Genomic DNA, 22496 nt, shown 5'->3' on the forward strand with positions numbered 1-22496 from the left:
GAAATCAAGAAACCAATACTGAAAACATACAACTTGGACCAAGAGATATCGATTAACGACAATGTAAGAACACTACAAGGGAACTCGATAGCGAGAATTGTTCGAAAACTACTGCAGCTAGATTGGGAGGTAAAGATTCAACATGTGGGAAGAAATCAAAATAAAGTAGTCGATAGTTTAGCCGCCGTAGGGGACTAATTGGAGAGACAAGATTTGAGTTGCCTCCAAGCTTTGTACTGGACCGGCGGCTCCAAAAGGACATTGCAGGCCATGCTTAGTTGAAATATTTTAGTAATAAAAAAATAAATTTCAGAGAGTTGTAGTAAACTAATTTAATTCATTGATTGTTATAATCCAATTATGCACCATTGTGTTCGTCATCGTATATAGGGACCGATGAACCTCAAAGTTCATCATAAGATTCACTTTGACATCCTCGTTTAATCGATCATATTATATTCATGAAAATTTATCTCAAAAGTTAAATAAAGCTTTTGAATTTCTTAAACTTTTTTTTTAATTTTCTTAATTGTTATATTCACTTATAATCTTATTATTAATAAGATTTTCCAAATTATGATGGGTTTGAGTGCCCTGTGATTTGGCTTCATAGATGTGAACGATTTTTGCCAACCAACCAAGACTAGCGATAGACCAAGCTAGTCTACCTAGCAGCCTTCCACTTATTTGGGGAAAACTCCATGTGGTCAAATTTACCCACGCTGTATTTTGGTTGAATTGCCTTTTAGGGGTTCACACTTTACATATGTTGTACAATAGTTAATTTTGTTGAATACATCCTTCAACTTACAACTTTTGCATTTAGGTTCCTAGCAAGCTACACAGTTTTTTCTTTTACAAGGACAGGACCTGCACAAGGACACTGCCAATTGAAAAACTTCACCCTGCAAGTTTCAATTACTCGTCTATGGCGCGGACTGATTTTTGTAGCATGATTAGGGTGGAATCTACGGCACTATAGCTTCAGGGAGGCTGCAGCACCTGCAACTCATCTATGACCAGAAGACAATGAATTTTGATGCACCATTGACGATAGAGAGAACTAGTCAATGACAATAGAGAGAACTAGTCAATGACAATAAAATAAGATCAAAAAGTAGTGTCACCTATCTTGTTAAATTAAGGAAATGTGGAGACTAAAATGATTAAATTAGAACAATACATAATTAAAGATAAAATATGAAGAATTTGTGGAATCAAAAGGATTGATAGGGACCCTTAGCCAAATGAATTATACAATTATTGAATCGATCAGATCAATCCATGAGTTTCTTCATTAATTTATCATTCTGGGTAAAAACTAAATATGTAAAGGTTCATGGAAGTTTCACTTTTCTTTGACTTGAAATTAAGAATATAATAATCTACTAAAAAATTATGCCCAATGTTTCAAATGGGACAAATATTGTTACTGCATCAGGTTTCAGGTGTGACAGAAACTGTTACGGATAGTTTTGAACATACAACCTTTTCTTATCGAGCCTCTAACAGTGATAAACTTATTTCGTTTCTCGAAGACGACCCATCGTTTCCAGATGAACAATCTGCTTCAATGGGTTTCTTGCAAAACAAGAAACCAGGTTGTTTAGGAGAAGGCAGTTCATTATGACTTACCAACATCACAACCACGGATTACATGCTCGGTCTCTCCTCAGGATGCTGCTGTACACATAACAGGACAATGTGTATGCAACGTAACAACTGGGACAGATCGACGGTCTCTACTAAGAAATCATCGGCATGAACCAAAGGCTTGTCTTCTATCCATAATCTCCATGCCTGAAGAAAAATTTAAAACCTTTTAGCATTTGTAGGTAAAGTGACAAAGCGTGATGGTAATAGTACCTGATCACGTTTTCATGTTCAGACTGTAGAGAAAAATACCTTGATCACCCAAATGATACCCAACAAAAAAAATGAAGTTTACAATTGTTTTTGCTAGAATAAAATATAAGTTCAATTTAGACTACAAGATCAGTGAGTCTGACCAAGGAACATTCAGAGTACAATTAAAAAAAACATGCATTTCTAATCCAAATTTTAACATCAAACAATTTATAAAGTGAAGATGGTTACCCAGAAATCGAGTCTTTCGTCCTATTAGAAAAATAAAGTGTTCTTCATCAGACTTTTTTGCCAAACTTTTGCCGACTTGATCAGAAACATAATTTATAGACTAAACTAAAACTACAAGCCATGTATTTTGAATTTACAAGAAATTGCTAACACATAATGTCTCATGGGTTACATAAGATTTGGTATTGTTTAAATGCTACTATCAAATTACTCCAACTTGCACCTGGGTCAATTTCTTTTTTGAAAAACATATGAAAAATCATCTATTGGTTGAATCGAGTTACTGATTTTCGGCCCATTAACCTTTACAATGTCACATGCAAGATCTGTTCGTAAGTATTGGTGAGAGAAAAGTGACATCGATATTGAATGGTGACCGGCGATACAAGAACGACTGGGAAAGGTGAGGAGAAGAACATGTTGAAAGTAAACAAAGGTCGGCTGCTAAATTAAAAATTTAGGCAGCCAACTTTTGTGGAAAAAATTAAAAATATAATTACAATTTAGTCATTGTAATTTAGGGTATTTTCAAGATTAGTCCTTAAAACTTCAACTATAAATACCCTAGCTCATTTAGCTTCAAAACTATCCCAAAGCATTCTAGCTTTCTTCCAATACTAGAGAGAATTTAGAGAGTTTCTTGAGAGTTGTTTTCTCCTTTTTATCAAGAGAGAATTATCATTGTTTTCTCCTTGGTAGATCGAGAGAGATTGTAATTCCTATTTTCTCATAGTGAAATTCTTCTACCGTTGCCCGTGGTTTTTACCCTATATTATTTAGGGGTTTTCCACGTAAATTTTGTGTCTCTTTTATCTTCAATTTTTATTTTCTCAAATTATCAGTTACGATTTTGCTCTATCCGATAGCCGTCTTCCACAACAATTGGTATCCGAGCTAGATTAGAGTGTGTAATATTTGCTTATTGTCTTTGTGGTTGCCACCAAAAGGTGGACCCTCCAACATAAGAAAGTAAGAAGTTATTACCCATTCTTTGAAGGTTTCAGAGAACTATTCACGATAGTAAAATAGTGAGAGCTATCTGTAAAAGAAGCTATGACAATGAAATTTGATATTAAAAAATTCAATGGGAGAAATTTCTCATTGTGGAAATTGAAGATGAAGGCCATCATGAGGAAAGACAGTTGTCTAGCAGCTATCAGTGAAAGGCCGGTGGATTTCACAGATGACAACAAATGGATCGAAATGGACGGGAATGCTATGGCAAACTTTTATCTAGCATTAGCAGATGAAGTATTGTCAAGCATCGAGAAGAAGAAGACAGCTAAGGAGATATGAGATCATCTCACCAAATTGTACGAGGCCACATCGCTGCACAATAAAATTTTCCTTAAGAGGAAATTGTACACTCTCCGTATGCCAGAATCTACTTCAGTGACGGAGCACTTAAATACACTGAACACTTTATTTTCTCAGCTTACATCCTTAAGCTGTAAAATAGGAGAACAAGAACATGCTGAACTTCTACTTCAAAGTCTACCGGATTCGTACGATCAACTCATCATCAACTTGACAAACAGTAATGTCACCAGTCTAGTCTTCGATGACGTTGCAGCTGCTGTTCTACAAGAAGAAAATCGGTGCAAGAACAAGGAAGACAAACAAGTAAATCTGCAACAAGTAGAAGCGTTGACAACGATGAGAGGGAGATCAACAGAACGTGGCCAAAGCAGCAGTCACAAACATGGTAGATCGAAGTCAAGAAGCAAAAAAGAATTTAAAGTGCTACCACTGTGGAAAGAAGGGTCACTTGAAGAAGGATTGTTGGAGTCTAAATAAAAACTCCAATCCACAAGGCAATACCGCAAACACTTCAGATGATGGAGATGCTCTATGCTGTGAAGCGTCAACCACCGTGGAAGGTAGAAAACTATTTGCAGATATATGGCTCATTGATTCGGGAGCAACATATCACATGACCTCAAGAAGAGAATGGTTCCATCATTATGAACCTGTCTTAGGAGGATCTATGTATAGTTGCAATGATCATGCCTTAGAGATCATTGGCGTGAGAACCATCAAATTGAAGATGTATGATGGAACAATTAAAGTTGTTCGAGATGTACGGCACGTGAAAGGCCTGAAGAAAATTTTATTATCCTACGGATTGTTGGATAATAATGCAAGCAAGATTGAAACAAATAAAGGAATCATGAAGGTGTTCCGTGGAGCGCTTGTGGTGCTGAAAGGCGAAAAGATAGCAACAAACTTGTACATGCTGAAGGGAGAGACTTTGCTAGAAGCAGAAGCCTCTGTTGCCTCATGTAGTTCAGATTCTGCAATGCTATGGCATCAGAAACTTGGACACATGTCAGAACAAGGAATGAAAGTCCTTGTGGAGCAAAAGCTACTTCCAAGCTTAACAAAGGTATCACTTACTTTGTGTGAGCATTGCATAACAAGTAAGCAGCACCGGTTGAAATTCAACACATCAAATTCTAGAGGAAAAAGAGTTCTAGAATTGGTTCACTCTGATGTATGGCAAGCACCGATTACATCCCTTGGCTGAGCAAAATACTTTGTCTCATTTATTGATGACTACTCCAGGAGATGTTGGGTGTACCCTATTAAAAAGAAGTCAGATGTGTTTTCAACTTTCAAAAACTTCAAAGCGCGGGTGGAACTTGATTTTAGAAATAAGATCAAGTGTTTCAGAACAGATAATGGAGGAGAATACACAAGCGAAGAATTTGATGAATTTTGCAGGAAAGAAGGCATCAAAAGACAGTTCACAGTGGCGAACACTCCTCAACAAAATGGAGTGGCAGAGCGGATGAACAGAACCTTGTTAGAAAGAACAAGAGCAATGTTGAGGGATGCAGGCCTAGAAAAATCATTCTGGGCAGAAGCAGTCAATACCGCCTGTTATTTGGTGAATCGAGCTCCATCAACTACAATAGAGCTGAAGACACCAATGGAGATGTGGACTGGTAAACCAGCTGATTATTCAAGCCTCAAATGTATTTGGAAGTATTGTGTACGTGATGTACAACTCCCAAGAAATCTCAAAGTTGGATCCAAAATCCAGGAAATGCAAATTCTTGGGGTATGCTGATGGTGTAAAGGGGTATCGCTTGTGGGATCCCACTGCCCGCAAAGTGATCATTAGCAGGGATGTTATCTTTGTAGAAGAAAAACTACAAAGAAAAAAAGATGATGATAGCGCTGAAAAGTCAGAGACTACACAAATACATGTGGAAAAGGATGATGAACAAGGAGATTCTTATGAAGCAGAACCATCACATGATGAACAAGAACTAGAGAGTTCTGAAGTTCCAACAACTCGTCAATCAGATCGTGTGAGAAGACGTCCCAATTGGCACTCAGATTATGTTATAGAAGGTAATATTGCATACTGCCTTTTAACAGAGGACGGTGAGCCATCAACATACCAGGAGGCAATAAACAACTCAGATGCTTCACTGTGGATGATGGCGATGCAAGAAGAAATTAAAGCCCTTTATAAAAATAATACATGGGACCTTGTTCCACTACCACAAGGAAAGAAGCCAATTGGTAACAAATGGGTCTTCAAAATCAAGCGAAATGGTGACGATCAAGTTGAGAGGTATCGTGCAAGACTGGTGGTCAAAGGATATGCTCAAAAAGAAGGTATTGATTTCAATGAAATATTTTCTCCTGTGGTTCGACTAACAATAGTTCGAGTAGTTTTGGCCAATGTGTGCTACATTGAACTTACATCTAGAGAAGCTAGATGTTAAAACAACTTTTCTTCATGGAAATCTTGAAGAAGAAATTTATATGCTCCAGTCTGAAGGTTTTGAAGAAAAAGAAAAGAAGAACTTGGTTTGCAGGTTGAACAAATCTCTATACGGTCTAAAGCAGGCGCCGAGGTGTTGGTATAAGAGATTTGATTCCTTCATTATGTGCCTTGGATGCAATAGACGTAATGCAGACCCTTGTGCTTATTTCAAGAGGTCTGATGATAACAATTTTGTTATATTGTTGTTGTATGTGGATGACATGTTGGTTGCAGGACCCAACAAAGATCATATTGAAGAATTGAAGGCACAACTGGCTAGGGAATTTGAAATGAAGGACTTGGGATCAGCAAACAAGATTCTAGGGATGCAAATTCACCGAGACAGAAGTAATAGGAAGATTTGGCTTTCACAAAAAAATTATTACTTGAAGAAAATCTTGTCACGATTCAGCATGCAAGATTGTAAGCCAATTTCTACCCCTCTTCCTATTAACTTCAAATTATCATCCAGTATGAGTCCTAGCAGTGAAGAAGAGAGGATGGAGATGTCTCGAGTACCGTATGCATCAGTAGTGGGGAAGTTTGATGTTCGCTATGATATGCACAAGACCAGACATTGCACAAGCAGTGGGAGTGGTTAGTCGGTACATGGCGAATCCAGGCAAAGAGCATTGGAATACAGTAAATAGGATCTTGAGATACATCAAAGGGACCTCAAATGTTGCATTATGTTACGGAGGATCAAACTTACTCATCAATGGGTATGTAGATTCTGACTATGCAGGGGATTTGGATAAAAGCAAATCTACTATAGGATATGTGTTCAAAGTTGCTGGTGGAGCTGTAAGCTGAGTTTCAAAATTGCAGTCAATTGTGGCTACATCCACAACAGAAGCAGAATATGTAGCAGCTACACAAGCCAGTAAAGAAGCAATTTGGTTGAAGATGTTATTGGAGGAGCTTGAGCACAATCAAGAGTATGTCTCTCTGTTTTGTGATAGTCAAAGCGCCTTGCATCTAGCAAGGAATCCAACATTTCATTCAAGGACAAAGCACATACGAGTTCAATACCATTTCATTCGTGAAAATGTGGAAGAAAGAACGGTAGATATGCAGAAGATCCATACCAACGACAACATAGCAGATTTCATGACGAAAGCGGTAAATACTGATAAATTTACTTGGTATCGATCCTCTTGTGGCTTGACGGAAATATAAGCAACATAAAGGTATAAGGTAGAAAGAATGATGTGAAGATATGATTGTTCCAATCAAATCTTCAAGTGGGAGATTGTTGAAAGTAAACAAAGGGCGGCTGGAAAATTTGGCAGAGCAGTCGGCTGCTAAATTAAAAATTTAGGCAGCCAACTTTTGTGGAAAAAATTAAAAATATAATTACAATTTAGTCATTGTAATTTAGGGTATTTTCAAGATTAGTCCTTAAAAATTCAACTATAAATACCCTAGCTCATTTAGCTTCAAAACCATCCCAAAGCATTCTATCTTTCTTCCAATACCAGAGAGAATTTAGAGAGTTTCTTGAGAGTTATTTTCTCCTTTTTATCAAGAGAGAATTATCATTGTTTTCTCCTTGGTAGATCGAGAGAGGTTGTAATTCCTATTTTCTCATAGTGAAATTCTTCTACCGTTGCCCGTGGTTTTTACCCTATATTATTTAGGGGTTTTCCATGTAAATTTTATGTCTCTTTTATCTTCAATTTTTATTTTCTCAAATTATCAGTTGCGATTTTGCTCTATCCGATAGTCGTCTTCCGCAACAGAACAATGCTAGTGTTTGGTTATTAGTTTAAATTGTTAAGAAAATCTGGAACATCTAAAATTCCATATGATTCAAGAAAGCCATAATCACCAAACATCTATGCTCCAGAAAACATTAACCTCTCATCCTAAGTGCAAATCACAACAACGATACCGTATCAGATTCTCTTTGTTTTCTAGACAATATACCAATTATGATTTTTGATTTCAGTTAAACACAAGAAAGAGCAACATATCTCATTGCCCGCTTTTAACATGCACAGAAAAAGATCTCACAAGTAATACTGTAAAATTCGATCCATATATCAATTCGTACTTGTTGTACCTCCTCCCTTTCGGAAGTCACACCCGCACTGTCATTCCTATGCATATCTAGCATTGAGGTCTTCAGAATTCTATATCCTCCAGATTCCTGTATTTCCTGTTGAACTTGTGCGTTTATTTCCAACATTCCCTTTACATGATCTTTGATAGACCCACGTAATCTACTAGAGTCAAATCTACTAATAGACAGTCATACTTATACAAATATGTCAATCTATGAGTAGCAATCATGATCCTATGTTTGACACAAACACTAAGAGTCTCTATATGAAAACCCCCGGCCAAATTAAATGGGGGCTCTTCTTCCTCTACAGACTTTCTTGACCAATGTTAACCAGACAACTTTAACTGTCTGCAACTCTATGTTAGAACATTGACTGTGCTCTCCACTCAAACCAAAAGGGGTGAATTACTAACAGCTGAGCATCTCATTTGTTTTCATCAACAACTATTGCGGTGAGAGAAAAAAATATCCGACCAAAAAGAATCAATCAATAGAAGACTTTTCATCTCCTACTAAAACATCTAAGATAATTCCATAACATGTCCTATGTTAAAAAGTAGTTCATATTATTCTTCGGCATGTGGCATGTGATAGGTACAAGTGAGGTATCGCTAATAATATACTCGGAAAGACCTCGGTAATATTTCATACCTAATTTCTAATGAGAAAGATGGATTTATTGAAGTAAATATCTGGATCGAAAGTTCGATATGATACCATGTAGAAAATAGGTATTAGGAAAAACTCTTCGATATGATACCATGTAGAAAATAGGTATTAGAAAAAATTCTCTCTTAATACATATTAATGCTGCAACACCTCTAATGTAGGTAAACATCATAGCTCTTTTTACTCCGCTTGAGCACTGAAATTGTCTAAAGGTAAGTCCTCGATCATCTTTCCAAGAATATTTTCTTGTTGTTCCTCCAAGAATGTTTATATCCTCCATTGTGATATCATGACGTTCAGACGTCTCTATTGTACTGTTGTAGTGGGGATGTCTTCTCTTTGACCGAAAGCATTGAGTTACTTCTATTAAATTTCACTAACCGACTAGATGAGTTATAAACAAGAAACCAGGTTGTTTCGGCGAAGGCAATTCATTATGACTTCCCAACATATGAACCACGCATGACATGCTCGGTCTCTCCTCTGGATGCTGTTGTACACATAAAAGGCTAATGTTGATGCATCGTAGCAGCTCGGATATATTACCAGTTCCTACTACGAAATCATCAGCAACATCCAAAGGCTTGCCTTCTTTCCATAATATCCATGCCTGCAGCAAAATTTAAACCTTTTAGCATTGGTAGCTGAAGTAACGAAACATAATGATAATAGTATCAGTTGATGTTTACCTGTTCAATAAGGTTGCCAATTTGATCTGCATGATAAAACCCTCTGTTCTTTCTTCCACTTATAATCCAAAAAAAGCTAAAAACATCTGATTTTACTGAAAACAGCCCATCCGTAGCATATTCTGGTGCCATATAACCACTGCAGAACGTTGTCAGATAAAGAAAATGAAGTTTTTATTGGGACTTATGGATCAAATTGTAATGAAAAAGCATAAAAGTACACTTAATAAGTTCCAACTACTCTATTTGTATTGGCTTCTGTTTGGTCTCCTCCGAAAGCTCTTGCCATGCCAAAATCCAAAATTTTCGGGTTCATCTCTCTGTCAAGTAGAACATTAGTAGCTTTTAAATCTCTATGGATAATCCATAATCTCGAGTCTTGATGAAGGTAGAGTAGTCCTCTAGCAATCCCACAGATAATTTTGAAACGTTTGGACCAGGTTAATACTTCGGAATGCTTTTGACCTGGAAAGTACACATTCATGTTAGTCCTACGTCTTACCTGATCATTGAGGAAGCACAAGTGATAATGTTTAGAGGTTTTCTAGTGATTTATGAGACCAAAATTGAAAGCGTCAAGGCTTCTGTTAGGCATTTATTCATAAACCAGCATTCTCTCATCTCCTTGAATGCAACAACCAAGAAGCCTCACAAGATTCCGATTCTGAAGCTTGGCGATCAACTTTACTTCGTTCTCGAACTCATTCAATCCTTGTCCAGAACTCTTTGAAAGTCTCTTTACTGCAAGTTCTTGTCCATTTGGAAGTGTCCCCAGGAAAATTTTACAATATTTTAATGAGCCTTCAATAAAGTCGTATACATAGATATCACTGTAATAAAATATAGTAAATTTGACCTTATAAACAGGGCCAAAACCTCCTTCGCCTAACTTGTAAAGAAATGAAAAACTATGAGTAGCTTGAGCTATTGTACCAAGCTCAAATACCGCAAGCTCCATATCTTCATTCTCGTCTTTATTCTCTTTATCACTTGGATTCTCTTAAAACTTCATCTGGAAAAAGTATAAAACATAGATGAGCAAAATAGTTTTATTATTTGTTGCAAAGAACCATAATCAGTTTTACCTGTTAACGTTCTCCTCCTGCTGCGATGTAACAAGCAATTAATAGAAACCCCCAAAAGGTTCCAATTACGGGTGGAAGTATGATGGCAAGGTTCACCTTGGTCTTTTTCGTCAGTTCTACCATTATATGTATCGGTCAATATGCATAAATACTATTTATTTTATTACACCAAAACCAAAAGAATGCATTACCACAAGATGTAAGAACATGTTCTAGCTTTGTAAACCAGTACCTGCATCTGAAGCAGACACTCTAACATATAGATCCTGACCCTCTGATTGCAATTGTTTGATATTAAGCAGATCACCGAACCACATGGCGCAGCCGCTACCTCCTCTTGTAATGTCTAAATTAGAGTATCCCATGCAAGAACAGTTCCTCAAGCACCTGTCTCTACATTCCCTGAGATTCATAGTTCTATTAACCCAATAATTCGTGGTGTCTGGGGTTTGCACATTATCAACTCTGATAAAACCATCCCCACTCTGGCAGTTCAATGGCTTGCTGTGTACACACCCTCCAGAATAATCCAATGAGCTCCATCTCTCGGGCGATTTAGGCCTGAACCCTTTAAAACATTGATATGCAGGAAGCTTACTGCTATCACAGTTCGCAGTCGGACCACAAAGTCCATATCTGTCACAATAGTCGATTGGCAAACCTAGAAATTGCTGCCAGGATTGAGTTTTCGGGATCCATGTGTAACTTTGTGACTGAGTTTGGGTTTGGTTCATAACACTCCTCAACTTTTCTGATTGGTTTCTGAGGAAATATATGTAGTAAACATCATTTTCGTTCCACACAAGTCATAATCGAAGAACGGATTCGACCTGTAAGTTGATGCCCCACTAAATGCATTGCCAATCCATAACCCACTCAGGGCGTACTTTTCTAAGCCTTTCCTTAGCACCAATTATGGGCTTCCTTCAAGTTCTACAGCATAAGTAAGATCACCTGGAGATAGATCATCCCAGTTCTTCCAGGATGCGAGTCTTCGATCCAAGCCAGTTCTTAAGTCAACACCAATTTTCATCCCTGGTAATTTGTATCTGCTGGATAATCAAAGCTTTGCCATAAGTAATTATCCTGGTTACTATCGTTTCTATCTCTGACAACAAGATTACCAGAATCCAGGAGCTGCAGTACTGGATTCTGAACACTTGCTGTCGTATTAGTCGACCAAACAGCTGTTGTGTTCTGAACTTGAAGCACAATTCTGCCACTAGTTTCTATCTTCAACGAGCCAGAGGAATCGTTTATTGGGTTTATCCTGTTTGCAACCCAAACAACAGTGTGCATGGGGATGTTGTTGAACCAGTTTCCCAGGTAGCTGTTCCTGGAAGTGCCCGGAGAGAAGAAACCTAACACAAAGTTTCCTTCACTGGAGACTAAGGTCATGGAATCAGTGAGCGACTCTGATGGAGAAATGGTGTCAACTGCAGTTGAAGCTTTTGAGAAGACGATGAGGAAACGACAAGCACTGTAGAAATAGAAACCCATTTGCATGGATGTTTAGTATAATTGCTCATTGCTAGCAGAACTAATTACACATTCCATTTTATTGAACATTTGAAATGCAATCAATGACTATAAAGACAGAGACTACAAGTATTTTATATAACTGCCTTCGAAGATGGGTTGTCCAAAAGTCAATTTTTTCATGAGACTTCGAACAAAACGGAAGTATTGTTTAAATGCTAGTATTAAATTCCGACAAACTGCATCTCTGTCACTTGATTTTTCTTTGCATAGCAGATAATCTGTTGAATGGATGGCCCATTAGCCGCCTACAAGAAGCGTTCGTAAGTGTTGGTCAATGGATTGAAAGATATATCACAATGTGTCGTTTTGATGTGAAATAAAATTTTAGTCTTAATCTCAATAAAAATATAATAGTATAGAGAGTAGGTTTCGATCCACATGAATTAAAGAATATGTTGAAACGATTGTTCTTGATCTTTGATATGTTGGTTTTTTGGCAAAGTCCCATATTGGTTGTGTATAAGGAGGAGGAGAAATTCTTTTGTTATAAATAGAGCCATCATCCTCCTTAGTTAAACATCCCACAAATATAAAACATTCTTCACTATTAAAGGCTATTTGTACTCTTTCTCTCTTTGTAATATTTCCTCTACTAGTAAAATATTATTTTAGTAGTGTTCGAGGAGGTAGGCATAATTTTGGCCTAACCTCGTTAAATTTTGTTGTTCTCTTTATGTCTATTTAATAGCTATTGTCGGGTATAGTTGTTGTTGATTATTGTCTTTATTAAAATTACTTGTTTTGGTAGTTCTGTCTAAGGAAAGTGGGTTTTAAGAGGGAGCATTGTGACCCCTCCTCTTTCCTGGGAATCTACCTTGGTGTGATTTTTAATACAATTGTTTTCACACTAGTCACCTAGATAATAGTTTTCAAGGTGAATTTGTTATTATTTGTGGAAATTAACTCGGATTTCACAACAATTGATATCAACGCTCTTGGTTTATTTTAGTATGCTCTGTGGTTGCGGCTTAGGCTGATCTTCCACATCATAAAAAATTTCCTTGGGATAATTGGCATTCCGCATTGACAGCTATTAAATAGAATTTGTAGCAGAAATGGCAGACGCAACAAAAACATCCACATCGTCGTCAACAGCTGTGACAAATGTTAGATTTACAGTGGAGATTTTTGATGGCACCGGTCATTTCGGCATGTGGCAAAGTGAGGTTCTAGATGCCCTATTTCAACAGAGTCTAGACATTGCTATTGAAGGAGAGAAACCAAATGATGTTGAGGAGAAAGAATGGAAGATGATCAATTGATTGGCATGTGGTACTATTCGATCGTGTCTTTCTAGAGAGCATATGTATGCATTTTCTAAGGAAACTTCTGCAAGTAAATTGTGGAAGACATTGAAGGAGAAATTTTTGAAGAAAAGCGGTTAAAACAAGCTCTACATGAAAAAGAGATTATTCCGCTTCAACTATGTACCAGGTACCAATATGAATGATCACATTACTAGCTTTAATCAGCTGGTGACTGATCTGATGAATATGGACGTGACTTTTGAAGACGAAGATCTGGCTCTGATGTTGATGGGATCACTTCCTGATGAGTTTGAGTATCTTGAAACTACTCTACTTCATGGGAAAGTTGATGTGTCTCTCAGTGAAGTAACTGCTGCCTTGTATAGTTATGAATTGAGAAAGAAAGACAAACAAGAAAACACAAGTGTCGAAGCAGAAGCTCTTGTTGTTAGAGGTTGTTCGAAGAGTCATAATAAAGGAAGGAGAGGGAGATCGAAGTCAAAGTCCAGATTGAGCAAAGATGAATGTGTTTTTTGTCGAGAAAAAGGACACTGGAAGAAAAAATGTCCCAGGCTAAAGAACAAAGGCAAACCTGAAAGGGGAAAGGCTGTCTCAGAATCAAATGTGGTCGAGTATGATGATGCAGATTCAGATTTCTCATTCGCTGCTACGCCATCAACCATCTGTTCCAGTTCATGGCTGTTAGATTCAGCTTGTAGCCACCATATGACCCCCAATAGAGAATGGTTCTTTGATTTTAAAGAACTAAAAGGTGAAATTGTCTACACAACAAATAATTCCCCTCTTGACACACTTGGGATTAGTTCAATTCGCTTGAGGTATCAGGATGGATCAATCAGAACCTTAACAGGTGTCCATTATGTACCAGATTTAATGAGAAATCTCATCTCTGTAGGAACCTTAGAGTCAAAAGGTTTAGAAGTGAGGGCAAAAGATGGGATTATGAAGATTATCTCTGGTGCACTGGTGATAATGAAGGGGAATCTGGAAAAGAAACAATGTGTATTACTTTTTGGGTAGTACAATTATAACAACCCGAAAATTTTAAAATAATATTTAATTGGGAATTGAGGTTTTAATTGAGTAATTGGTGAAAATTTGGGGACTAAATTGGAAGTTTTTAAAACTTGAAGCTTGTTTAAGAGTTAAAGAAAATTCAGGGACCAAGCCCTGAATTTACCCTAAAATGTTAGGTAAGGGCTGTTATATACGTGAATTGGTTTCTGATTTCAGAAACCAATTCTTCCCAAATTCCCTCTCCCAACCTCAACTTCCGACGACGATCCCGACGCCGTCTGAATTCCGATCGTCATTTAAAAACCACCATCGTGTTCATCATCGAGCGAGGAACAAACCCTTCAATTTAATTGAAGCGAAACGCTTCCAAACGCCGTGAATTTCAAGTCAAAGCATCGACGTTTTTTTAGCTCAATCGCCTAGAAAAATCCTAAATTCATCGCCGATCGTTGCTCCGTTTACGACACCTCCCGCACCATCGTGTTCCTTGTGCCGTTCCGAGACCGCCGGTGTCATCCTCGACCTCCGTTGACGGCGGCGCTTGGGGAGGTGGATCAGTCAAAGATTCGGCCGAGTCAAAATCGAGCTCTCAGCCGTTCAAAAATTTGAACCAATCTTTGTAAGTATCTCGAAATCGCTCAAAATAAATTTTTAGAAATTTTTCCATGATTTTTAGAGCCCTGGAGGACGTCGCACGCGCCCCACGCGCCGCCGCAGGCGAGTGAACGCTGGAAACCGGTTTTGAACCGGGTTTGACCGGTCACGACCCGTTTACCCGACCCGACCAGTTTACCCGACCCGACCGTTGACCCGACCCGTTGACCGATGACCGATGACCGTTGACCGGTGCTATTCTGGGAATTAATTCGGTTTTGGTGCTATTCTGGGAATTAATTCGAAATGGGTGCTATTATAGTAATTTTCGAAACAAAATGATATTTTGGGAATTAATTCGAAAATGATACTATTTGTGTAAAATGTTTGACAGTTTGTTGACCTCCTTTGACCAGAACTTTGACCGGCTATTAAACGACCTTTGTTTTCGACCGAGAATACCTATCCTGATAGTTTTCGACGTCCCGAATCCGTTTTTGGGGTCCGTTTTGCTAAATTCAAACCCGAAAGTCTCCAAATGGTCAGCCAAACCGTTTACTTTAATTTTGACCAAGAATTCGAATTTTCAGATGGTCATACTTTATGTTTTTCGACGTCCTGAATTTGATTCCGAAGTCCGTTTTGCCAAATTCTGACCCGAAATTCCCGAATCGAGCTTGTAAACCCAAAAGGCTTAATATTTTAATATTTTGATTATTTAAATGAGATTTGGTAAAGGATATTTTTCAATAAAATATTTTATGAAGGTACTCGTGTTTCACCTGAGCAAGGATCAATTAGGTCCGGTATTATCCGTTCGTTAGATCAGCCTGAATCGCGTACTACGAGAATTACCCGTAGGTTTCCGTATATTATTTAAATAATATTTAGATTATTTATATTAGGATTCCAATATGGATTTTTCCAATTCGTAGGGTCTAGCGCTGCAGCAGAACGTGATCGACATACCCAGTAATAGGCTTCCCTATCTGATTTCTTAGACTGTTACAGGTGTGTTTCCTAACAGTATTATATTACTGATTTAAATAATTTATCTGAATACCGAGTATTTGATATTTGATTTGCTGTATATTCTGATATAATTTCTGAATTAAGGTATTTCATACCGATTTCTGAGATCTGCTTATCTGATATCTGAATTATTGATTTGAATTCTGATTTCCGTATTTCTGCATATGGTTTCTAAGTATGAAATATTTGTTATGTTTTAAGTGATTAATCATTGTTTTCAATTGAATACATTCATTGTCATTTGGGGGGTATTGTTGAAGGAAGATTATCTGCAGACTTCTCGGCTTTGTGCTCAGGGTCTAAATGGCATGTGCGGTTGGGTGTATGGTTCTGGGGAACCTACACAATTATGATGTGAACGGATGGGGGTAGTGTTCATGTTTTAAAAATAAAAACAAAAACATATTGCATAAACCGATTTCATTGAAAGATTTTATCTGTATATTTTTCTTATATACTGTATGGAGCACACTGAGCTTTTTAGCTCATTCTGTAGTTTTTACCCTTTTTCAGATAGTAGCAGACAGTAAGCTAGCATATTTGGCATCAGTGGAAATCAACTACTTATTTTGTACGAACATATATTTCTATATGTTTTTCAGTTATGTTTGGTGACATGTATTTGCTATAATTTTGGACATATATGTATTATTAATATAATGTATTGTAAGATATTAAAAAAAACCTCTGAATGGGATATGTGACCACTTAGGTTTGAGTCTAACTCACAGACCGGGTCTAGGGGGTTACATTTGGTGGTATCAGAGCTTTCGGTTTTAAACACTCGGACTAAATATGGGTCCTAAACTTTGAATTTTTAAGAAAAAAAAGAACATGTCACCTTAGTTATGATTTAAAGTTTTCTCGAGATCCCTGATGCTAATCTGACATATGTTTCAAATTCTTTCTGTAGAGCCTTATAGATCCAACTATGAATGCTGCTAGAGGTCGTAGGACAGGACGTGGACGTGGTAGAGGGCGAGTCACTCGACCTTCTGTTACGATAGATGATCCGATGTCACCACGTGGTCCTCCTGTTCAGCAAGTAGATCCGACTCTTTCTCATGATGATCAGTTTACTCCCGTGAGAGACCCTCCCGTCACTGAAGATGAGGATACTGAGATGAATGAAGACGCCATTAATAGAGCTATCTTCCGCATGTTTCAGAGAGCTGCTAGAGCCCCTAGTAACATGACTGCAGTGGAGATTTCAAATTCTCTGGTTGCTGCTGGTGTAGTACCATTTGAGGGTATTACTGGTGGACCTCCGACAGACGCTGAGTATTGGCTGGAGGACACAGAGAGGATTATGGATGAGATGGACCTCAGACCTGAGCAAAAGTTAAAGGGGGCCCTAACTATGTTAAAGAAAGAAAGCTTCAGATGGTGGCAATCCATTTCTGGTAGTATTCTGAGGAACCAATTAACATGGGATCTTTTCAAGACGCGCTTCCGGAGTCGCTACATCGGAGAGAGATATCTGCAGGAGCGACGCCAGGAGTTTCAGAATCTGGAGCAGGGTAATATGTCTGTTATGGATTACGAGGTTGAGTTCATCCGATTGAGCCGATATGCTCCTGGACTTGTGGACACTGAGACAGATCGATGCTTGAGGTTCGAGAATGGACTCAGGTATGAGATCAGGAGTCGAGTCGCTACCCATCGAGAGAGAAATTTTGATGCTTTGGTTGAGATAGCCAAGACTGCTGAGGAAATAGAGCGACTGGGTATGGAGCACAGGAGAGATAGTGATCGAGCTCAAACCCGATTCAGGAGGCCTTCTGGTTCTGTTAATTCTTCTGCACATCCTAACAAGAGATGCAGGGGTGATTCCTTTCAGAGAGGCGGTGCGAGTGTCAGACCTGTTGCATCTGGTGCTTCAACTTTTCAGTCTACTAGACATGGTGGATCTTCTGGGTTGTAACCTTTGCATACATGTGATTACTGTGGGAAACATCATCTTGGGGAATGCAGAAGAAAATTTGGCACATGTTTTAGATGTGGTTCTAGTGACCATATTATAAGGGATTGCACAGTGTCAGTTTCTACAGTTCAGACACCAGCTCGTACTCCCGCTCGTACTCAGAGTACTGTTCAGACTCCTGCGGGTGGTCGTACTCAGGAGAGAGCACCTGGATCAGTTAATAGGGGCCGAGCATCTCAGAGTAGGGGTCAAGTCAGATCTGAGGCCAGACAACCTACTTTGGTTTACACTGCTAGACTTCGACAAGATCGTGATGGGCCTAATGTGACTGCAGGTACTGTTACTATTCATTCAGTTCCATACTTTGCATTATTTGATAGTGGCTCTACAAATTCCTATGTATCACATTCCGTTTCTGAGGGTCTAAATATTCCTGTTGAGAATATTGAGCGTTCAGTGATAGTTCAAAGCCCCTTAGGCAAATCCATCGTGTTGGATCGTATTTTTAGAGAGTGCCCTATAGAGATCAATGGGGAGATTTTTCTGGCTGACCTGATAGAGTTACCCTTTGAAGAGTTCGATTTGATTCTCGGCGTAGATTGGTTGGACAAACATCGAGTAAATATTGATTTTGAGACTAAGAGAGTTGTTCTGAAGACCCCGGATAATCGAAAGATTGTAATGATCGGGGAACGACGTGGATTTCTGACGAATGTTGTGTCTGCCTTGGTAGCGGAGAAGATGATCAGGAAGGGTTCCGAGGCGTTTCTTGCTTATATTTTGGACACTAGGAGATCGCAATCTGATATTGGAGGCATCCGAATTGTCAAGGACTTTCCCGATGTTTTTTCCGAGGAGTTGCCTGGATTACCTCCGGATAGAGAAGTCGAGTTTGAGATTGAAGTCTATTCTGGTTCTACCCCGGTTTCAATGGCTCCTTATCGTATGGCCCCAAAGGAGCTTAAGGAACTGAAAGTCCAACTCCAGGAGTTGTTGGACAGGGGGATTTATCCGACCCAGTGTATCACCGTGGGGAGCCCCAGTTCTCTTTGTCTAGAAGAAAGATGGGACGTTGAGACTCTGTATTGATTATAGAAAACTGAACAAGCTCACTGTTAAAAATAAATATATCCTCTGCCCAGGATCGATGATCTATTTGACCAATTTCGAGGGGCTTCTATCTTTTCAAAGATAGACTTGAGATCTGGTTATTATCAACTCAAAGTGAAAGATTCGGATATTCCGAAGACTGCTTTCCGTACTCGATATGGGCACTATGAGTTTTTAGTGATGTCATTCGGGTTAACTAATGCCCCTGCTGCTTTTATGGATCTGATGTATAGGGTGTTTCGACCTTATTTGGACCAGTTTGTAGTTGTATTCATTGATGACATACTGGTGTATTCTAGAAGTGAGGCAGAACATGAGGAGCATTTAAGTATTGTTCTACAGACACTAAGGGAGAATAAGCTATACGCTAAGTTGAGCAAGTGTGAATTCTGGCTCAGCGAAGTGACTTTTCTTGGACATATCGTCTCTACTAATGGTATTCAGGTGGATCCGAGCAAAGTGGAGGCTATTATGAACTGGAAGCAACCCAAAAACGTCTCTGAGATCCGTAGTTTCTTGGGCTTAGCTGGTTACTACCATCGTTTCGTTGAGGGGTTCTCCCTTATTGCAGCTCCTCTAACGAAACTATTGAGGAAAGATGTTCCATTTGTCTGGTCTGAGGACCAACAAGCTAGCTTTGAGAAATTGAAGACTGTTCTAACTCAAGCCCCAGTGTTGATTCAGCCTGAATCTGGGAAGGATTTTTCTGTCTACAGTGATGCTTCTCATTCTGGGTTAGGATGTGTCTTGATGCAAGAGAAGAAGGTTGTCGCTTATGCGTCACGTTAGTTAAGGTCGCATGAGCGTAATTATCCTACTCACGATCTGGAATTAGCTGCGGTGGTTTTTGCTTTAAAGATCTGGAGACACTACCTCTACGGAGAAAAGTGTTATATCTATACTGATCATAAGAGTCTGAAGTATCTGCTTACTCAGAAAGAATTAAATTTGAGACAGCGTCGCTGGTTGGAGCTTTTAAAGGACTATGATTTTGAGATAGAATATCATCCAGGGAAGGCTAATGTAGTGGCAGACGCCTTGAGCCGTAAGGCGATATCAGATCTCAGAGCCTTATTTGCCAACTTGAGCTTATTTGATGATAATAGTTTGTTAGCAGAGTTACAGGTTAAACCTACTTTGGCCGAGGAGATTAAGGCTAAACAACTCCTTGATAACTCGTTGCTTCCCATTATTCAACAAGTTAAGCAAGGATCGAGTTTGGAGTATACTGTGGATCCCATTATTCAACAAGTTAAGCAAGGATCGAGTTCGGAGTATACTGTGGACCAGGATGGTATTTTGTGTTTTCACGGTCGTTACTGCGTCCCTAAAGATGATGAGTTGAGACAGGTTATTCTTCAGGAGGCTCATAGTAGTCCTTATGCTATGCATCCTGGTGGGGACAAAATGTACAATAATCTCAAAGAGCGCTACTTTTGGACTGGTATGAAGAAAAATATTTCAGATTTTGTGGCGAGGTGTTTGACTTGTCAGCAGGTTAAGGCAGAGCACCAGCAACCGTCTAGATTGTTACAGTCAATTAAGATTCCTGAGTGGAAATGGGAGCGTATTACGATGAACTTCGTTACTGGTCTTCCTCTAACTCCTTCCAAAAAGGATTCTATCTGGGTGATTATTGATCGACTCACCAAGTCAGCGCACTTTATCCCTGTTCGGGTTAATTATTCTCTGGATAAACTGGCTAAGTTGTACATTTCTGAGATCGTTAGACTTCATGGTGTTCCGTTGTCTATCATATCTGATCGAGATCCGAGATTCACTTCCAGGTTCTGGAAAGCTTTGCACGAAGCTCTGGGTACTCGTTTGAATTTCAGTACAGCTTTTCATCCTCAAACTGATGGACAGTCTGAGCGAGTGATTCAGGTGTTGGAGGATATGTTACGGGGTTGTGTGATTGATTTTCGTGGTAGTTGGGAAGATTTCTTGCCATTAGCTGAGTTTGCTTACAATAATAGTTATCAGGCAAGTATTCGCATGGCACCGTATGAGGCTCTGTATGGACGTAGATGTCGTACTCCTATATGTTGGACAGAGTTGCATGATAGAAAAACTTTGGGTCCAGACTTGGTACGAGAGACTGAAGATACTGTTAGGCTGATCCGTGATCGCTTAAGGGAGGCATTTGATAGGTAGAAGTCATACGCAGATAAGCGACGTAAGGATATCGAGTTTCAGGTTGGAGATCAGGTTTTTCTTAAGGTATCTCCATGGAAGAAGGTATTGAGATTTGGACGTAAAGGTAAACTGAGTCCGCGATTTATTGGGCCGTATCGTATTCTGAAGAAAGTCAGACCTGTTGCTTATCAACTTGAGTTACCTCCCCAGCTCAGTCGTATTAATGATGTTTTTCATGTATCTATGTTGAGGCGATACTGTCCAGATCCAGATCACATCATTCAGGTTGATGAGGTAGAGCTGAGACCTGATTTGTCATATGAGGAGGAGTCTGTTCAGGTTTTAGAGAGGGAGGAGTGAGTTCTTCGGAATAGGCGTATTCCAATGGTCAAAGTTCAGTGGAGTAATCGTAGCCCCTCAGAAGCTACTTGGGAGACATTGGAGTCAATGGAGATTCAATTTCCTCATCTGTTTTCATAAGATAAATTTCGAGGACGAAATTTCTTGTAGAGGGGGAGAATTATAACAACCCGAAAATTTTAAAATAATATTTAATTGGGAATTGAGGTTTTAATTGAGTAATTGGTGAAAATTTGGGGACTAAATTGGAAGTTTTTAAAACTTGAAGCTTGTTTAAGAGTTAAAGAAAATTCAGGGACCAAGCCCTGAATTTACCCTAAAATATTAGGTAAGGGCTGTTATATACGTGAATTGGTTTCTGATTTCAGAAACCAATTCTTCCCAAATTCCCTCTCCCAACCTCAACTTCCGACGACGATCCCGACGCCGTCCGAATTCCGATCTTCATTTAAAAACCACCATCGTGTTCATCATCGAGCGAGGAACAAACCCTTCAATTTAATTGAAGCGAAACGCTTCCAAACGCCGTGAATTTCAAGTCAAAGTATCGACGTTTTTTTAGCTCAATCGCCTAGAAAAATCCTAAATTCATCGCCGATCGTTGCTCCGTTTACGACACCTCCCGCACCATCGTGTTCCTTGTGCCGTTCCGAGTCCGCCGGTGTCATCCTCGACCTCCGTTGACGGCGGCGCTTGGGGAGGTGGATCAGTCAAAGATTCGGCCGAGTCAAAATCGAGCTCTCTGCCGTTCAAAAATTTGAACCGATCTTTGTAAGTATCTCGAAATCGCTCAAAATAATTTTTAGAAATTTTTGCGTGATTTTTAGAGCCCTGGAGGACGTCGCACACGCCCCACGCGCCGCCGCAGGCGAGTGAACGCTGGAAACCGGTTTTGACCGGTTTAACCGGTTTAACCGGTTTTGAACCGGGTTTGACCGGTCACGACCCGTTTACCCGACCCGACCCGTTTACCCGACCCGTTGACCGATGACCGATGACCGTTGACCGGTGCTATTCTAGGAATTAATTCGGTTTTGGTGCTATTCTGGGAATTAATTTGAAATGGGTGCTATTATAGTAATTTTCGAAACAAAATGATATTTTGGGAATTAATTCGAAAATGA

The 22496-nt window shown here is 39.1% G+C and overlaps 1 protein-coding gene and 1 pseudogene across 1 annotated transcript; both read right to left on the reverse strand.

The window, feature by feature from the left end:
• Window positions 1-1483: 1483 nt before the first annotated feature.
• LOC120164977 lies at window positions 1484-11422 on the reverse strand (annotated as a pseudogene).
• LOC120164978 (S-locus-specific glycoprotein S13-like) lies at window positions 11419-11889 on the reverse strand. The gene has a single exon (XM_039174594.1). It carries the CDS (start codon window positions 11887-11889, stop codon window positions 11419-11421), a length of 471 nt encoding a protein of 156 aa, XP_039030525.1.
• Between the last annotated feature and the right edge of the window lie 10607 nt (window positions 11890-22496).

The sequence above is a fragment of the Hibiscus syriacus genome, unplaced genomic scaffold (assembly GCF_006381635.1).
Source record: "Hibiscus syriacus cultivar Baekdansim isolate YM2019G1 unplaced genomic scaffold, ASM638163v2 tig00111564_pilon, whole genome shotgun sequence".
NCBI lineage: Eukaryota > Viridiplantae > Streptophyta > Magnoliopsida > Malvales > Malvaceae > Hibiscus > Hibiscus syriacus.

Excerpts from the sequence above, each read along its gene's own strand:
- LOC120164978 (XM_039174594.1), bottom strand. The coding sequence starts at position 11,889 with ATGGGTTTCTATTTCTACAGTGCTTGTCGTTTCCTCATCGTCTTCTCA.